Below are 5,375 nucleotides of genomic sequence, written 5' to 3'. Positions count from 1 at the left end.
CAAGTTATATCCAAGGGTCATTTGGTTCAATCTGCTCTATCTTCTAAATTTATATTTCTATTTCCCATAATAACTGATTTACAAGATGACAACCATGAGGCATCACAGTGTTCTGAGTCACTGGAAAAGGTTCCGTGATGTCCACTACCATGGTGCTTTCTAAGGCAAGAAAAAATACTAAGACTTCTCCAAAATATAATCTGCAATACTGACTGAAATATACAGAGGACCTAGTTAACCATTGTATTTATTTTTTAGACTAGGATATTACCTAAGGATCCTAATTAAGCCAGAATGTATAAAATCCTTTTTGCAGAGTATCTGAGAGGTTGAATGCACTATCAACATGGTGACTCATTCCTTACCTTTCATTTATGAACCGTGGCAAAGAAAAAATTCCCATGAGAAGCACTGCTTTGACAGTTTCCTCTCCTTCCCTCAACTTAAAAGACTAACATCAGATTCCACATTTTTCTCTGAATAGTGAACTGCAACATTTTGAAGGATGTCTGTGTCATCTACACCCTCCAAAATACCTTGACTTTTATTTTAAGCATTTAAGTGAGTCAGAAGGCACATCTGTTCATTAGGGTATCATCGTAGTGTTCAACAATATTAATTTATTCAACCAATATGTATTCAAAATCTGCCACTTGTTTGACCCTTCAGCAAACACTGGCAAAGGAAGCTAAATGGAAACCTATATATCCTCTTGTTTTTGTAGTGTTTACCTTCCAGCAAAATAAAAAAATATGTATAACAACAAATATCCATCAATGAATTATGCCTACACAATTATTAAATTTCAATTCTGACAATGACCACAAAGGGGAGGTCCTCAGTGGTACAAAACCCTGTTGCAGGAGGATGTGACTTAGCCAAGGAGTAATATAAGACTCCATAAGAAATGGTAGATGACATGTGGCTGAGAGATAAGCAGTGTGAACTACTAAGAAGGGAAGGGAAGGAAAAACATCTTGGTAGAGATAATTGCATGCGTAAGATCTTCATGGTGGGAGGAAGCATGGCTGATCTAGAGTGATGGCTCCAGGGAAGGAAATGATAAGGAAATAATAAGAGAAGAGCTGGAAAGGTAGACAGTGTTCACATCATTTATTGTCTTTTGGGTCATTTTATCTTTTTATCTTGAGGTTCTTCATGGCCATCAATTTAAGAGGAATGGAAAGCCATTGAAGGGTTTTAAGTAACAGTGGAAATAATATGAGCAGACCAACATTTCAAAGATCACTTCTGCTATAGGGTGGAGAATGAACCGTCATCCTCCTGCCATTTTCTGCATAGCCTTCCTAAATTTACACTTCTTTGGAGGCCTTACAGTTCTGAGAAGCACTGAGAATTTTCATTGACATCTCTTGTTCACTTTCAATTCACAGAGATATTTTGTGATTAGGGTTGACTTCAGAGTCAGAACTATTGCCACAAAGCAAAATGGAACTATTCATGCCAATTCTTCAGGATTGAAGGGATCAGAAATCTGTGCCAAGGACTCTTAGCATAGATCCACTTGACATGGAGATCCACTCTACTGAAATGGCAGTGGTATCATCAGAGGCACAGTAACATCCAGACGCAATCCTTACTGCCTGTGGTTCCTAGATACCTAGATGACAGTTTGAAGACTTCACTACGGTAACCTTCTCCACATTTTGAGTGGAGACATTACCTATGATTGCCATAAACACCCTTTTGTGTCTTAGCCCTTTCCCATTATGTATTCAAATGTCAATAATGTTTTACTTTCTCAACAAATACTTTTCATTCTATCAGGGAAGGGGAACCCATCAAGCTACCCACCAAGTAGAAAGAGCATTTAGGTTTATTTCATCATGTGTTTCTCACTCCTAATTGTGCCTTTTATCATGCGTTTCATCATACCTAGAACCCTGATATATTTAACAGGTTGTTTGCTTCATACTTAACCTATGCTATATTATTGGTCTTAGAGTATAAGCTCTTAGAAGGGAGGCAACATGGAAAGACGAAATGCTATCTGTGTCACATGAAATTAAAAACTTAGAAAATGATTTTTAAGATGATAAACTAATATGGATAATGTTAACTACATCATTGTCTATGTATTTGTTAGGAGGATAAAATTATGTTACCATTTATTATATATCTTAACTTTACTATTTTCTTCTTGATTTATCAATATGTGTCTGACACATATTTATTTATCAACGCATGTTAATACATGTCTGCCCAGGCCTAGATAAAAGACAACATTGCTTTCTCTCAATCTATTCTCTCATTTGAGATAGAGAACCTTATAACTGGTATCAGTTAGTACAGTTTAAATTATGTGGCATAACAAACAATGCCCATTTGGCTCTTGCTCATGGTCAGCACATGTGAATTAGAAATCTGGAGCTCAAACAACCAGGTTATTGAATGTTCCACATTTTTTGATAATTCCATTTTAACACCAGGCTTAGAGGTTTGCATGGCAGAAGAGAATTGGGGAATTAAGGTCAAGTAATTAAGTGCTTTATTGAAGGAGATATTTCCACTTACATTTCACTGGCCAGAACCAATCACTGGCCACACCTAACTTCAAGTAGAAAGGAAAGCATAATTATCTGTGTACCGATAAATGAAAATAAACAATTATTGGGCAACACTAATGGTATCAACCATCTGGTATATTCTGATGATATCATTTGCCAATATTTGGGATACAATAAATGCATTTTTAATTCTGTTTAAATTTTTTATAATTTTTTTCACAACAAAAATGTTCAGTTTTAAAATATATTAATTTCTTCTCTATATATAACCTCTATATTATATAATCTTTTTTTTTTGAGTTCAGTTCTTTATATAACGTCCCTTGTAAAAATGAAAGAATAAAAACAAACCGAAAAAGAGGGGCAGGGTAAAATTTTTTTAAAAAAAGGAAAGGAAAGAGAGGAAAAGAAAATAAAATAAGACGATTTATTGCTTCTCCTCAGCATCCTCCTTGGTCTCCTTCACCGAGAGAGCTTCTAGCTTTTCCGCCACTTTTTCGGCATGATCATTTTTGCCTGATCCTGCTTTCTTTTCTCTCTCTTCGATCTCTTTCCTGCATTCTTCAAACTTTGTTTTGAATTTCTGTGCATTCTCAGCATTCAGGAAGCAGATGGCCAGCAGCTCTGGCTTGGGGCACTCGTCGGCGAAGTCAGCGTGGGTGTTCCAGACCCAGGCACGGTCGCTACCTGCGTTGGGCTTCAGCTCCATCATCGGCGTGATGTAGTGGTTGGCACAGATCTTCAGGGTCTTGTCCCTCCGCATGAGGAGGCGGATGGCCCCTTTCTCCTTGTGCTTCAGGAGCTTGACGTCACCAGTGCCTCGCTCCTTCCATTCTGGGAGATCGTTCTCGGAGGCAAATCGAAACAGTTTTGGCCGCATTTTAAAAAGTTCCTCTTCATCTTCTTCCAGTGTTTTAATTTCTTGCTCAGGAAGAGAAACTATTGGCTCAAACTGAGGGTCATGGTTGGACTCGTCTGTATTCTCAGTGGAAGTATCATGGTCCTCATGAGTGTCCTTGGCGGCCGCCATCGCGGCGGCGGCGGCGGCGGCTCGGTTGGGTCGGTCGTCGCTGGCTCCGCGGCCTCTCGGCGGCTACTCGTAGCTCCTTCCCTCCGCGTCTGGCGCCGGCGCCTCCCGCCCGCCCGCCCGCTCTTCCCTCGGCCCCACGACCCGAACCTCGACCCCTGACCCCAGCGGCGGGAAACGCCTATATAATCTTTATGCTTTTGATGATTAACATTTTTAGTGCTTGTACTTCAGTCAATTACTACAGGACAAAAGCTTTTAAATGTACTTACATTTTATAAGTAAGACTATTAATATTTTTATATTACAGATGAGAACATTTATTTTTAGAAAGATTAATTAATTTGAACAAGGGCTTACAGCCAGAAAGAGGCAGAGTCAGGATTCGAACCCAAGCCTATTAAATGTATAATTAGTATATAGTATAGGTTCCCTAGTTTAGATTTTAACCCATCTTCTAAGGTTCAGATCAATTGTTACATCTTCTATAAGGCTCTTAAACCTTTAGCCCTCAACGATCAATCTTTTCCCTCAGCTGTTCAAATGCTTGTTTATATAAACATTTAGTTTTATCTATGCCAGCACTTTTTAACCAAATTTTATTAAATTAAACTGAATCCAATAGTGGTGAATATGTTAATCAAATTAATTATAAAGCAGGTTCTTTTCTCTGGTTTTAACAGTAATGTATTACAAGCTTATGTGTATTTGCTTATTTATTTGCAGAAGAGCTGCCATTCTTTTCTTCAGTAAGTTCCATTTTCTCCATGAGACAATTAGATACAGCAGAATCACCCACCAAAGAATTTTATACATGACCCCCTGTGTGTATGGGCACAAATATTAAGGTACAGATATTAGTGAAAACATACTCAGTACCCTAAAAGCATCTGAGTTCCAAATGAAATAGCAGCATGGACTCCAGGAAAGTGAAACCCCAGCACTGAGTTGAGCTGCTAGTGCCTCATTTCCAAGGACCCTAACCTTAACTCCACTTCAGCCAACCACTCCCACAGCCACCTGTGCACTTGTCTTCACCAGGACATGTCTACCTCTGAATTCATGAATGCAGACATCCCACTTTCTGAGCATAAGCTCTTACCAACTCGGACCTCTAGTGGTTACTCCTCCACACTTGTCCATGTAATTTATGGATGCTTCCAAATCTTGACCCCTCTCCTTTCCTCCTATCATCAACTTTCTCTTTTTACTTCCTTTCCATCTGGCTTATATTTCGTGATCCACTATTCAACTTACATTAATTTCATGTAAATCTCATAGGAAATCTTAACAGGTCCATGGCTGAAATCACCTTTATTACCCAAACGCACTCTCTTTCCTGTGTTCTAGCAAATTACATTACCGTCCATTCTGTTGTCCTGACCGGAAACCCAAGTGCCATTTCTGAATCTCCCGTCTCTCTTGCCTCACACACCTAGTCATTTACCTGTTGATTTTATCTCCTAAGTATCTTTCAAATTCATCTGTTCCTTCTGCTTCCACCCCAGCTGTGCCTTAGATCATAGCCTATGTGGATTGCTGTAATAGCTTTTTTAATGGTTTCCCTATTTTCAGCCTTGTCTCTCTCCAGGCAACTCTCCAGACGTCAATAAGACTGACCCCTAAAAAATACAAATCTGCTCGTGTTAAATTCCTATGCAAAACCCTATATGATTTCCTATTGCCCTTCTGATCAATTTGAAATTCTCTAGCGTGGCTCGCAAGCCCTTTCAAGACTTTGCACAGTTAACTTTATAGGCCAGTGTCCTTCTAATCCACACCACCCACTTAATCAGCAGAATTTACTCCTATTGACTTTC

At 39.0% G+C, this 5,375-nt stretch overlaps 1 protein-coding gene across 1 annotated transcript; it reads right to left on the bottom strand.

The window, feature by feature from the left end:
* Positions 1 to 246: 246 nt before the first annotated feature.
* Positions 247 to 5,115, bottom strand: LOC129534744 (ran-specific GTPase-activating protein-like). The gene has a single exon (XM_055392883.2). The coding sequence runs from the start codon at positions 3,556 to 3,558 to the stop codon at positions 2,956 to 2,958; it is 603 nt and encodes a 200-aa protein (XP_055248858.1). The 5' UTR covers positions 3,559 to 5,115; the 3' UTR covers positions 247 to 2,955.
* Positions 5,116 to 5,375: the final 260 nt, after the last annotated feature.

This window comes from Gorilla gorilla, chromosome 6 (assembly GCF_029281585.2).
Source record: "Gorilla gorilla gorilla isolate KB3781 chromosome 6, NHGRI_mGorGor1-v2.1_pri, whole genome shotgun sequence".
Classification (NCBI taxonomy): Eukaryota; Metazoa; Chordata; class Mammalia; order Primates; family Hominidae; genus Gorilla; species Gorilla gorilla.
Note: the sequence above shows the minus strand (reverse complement) of the source record. Positions and strands in the feature narration are given on the sequence as shown.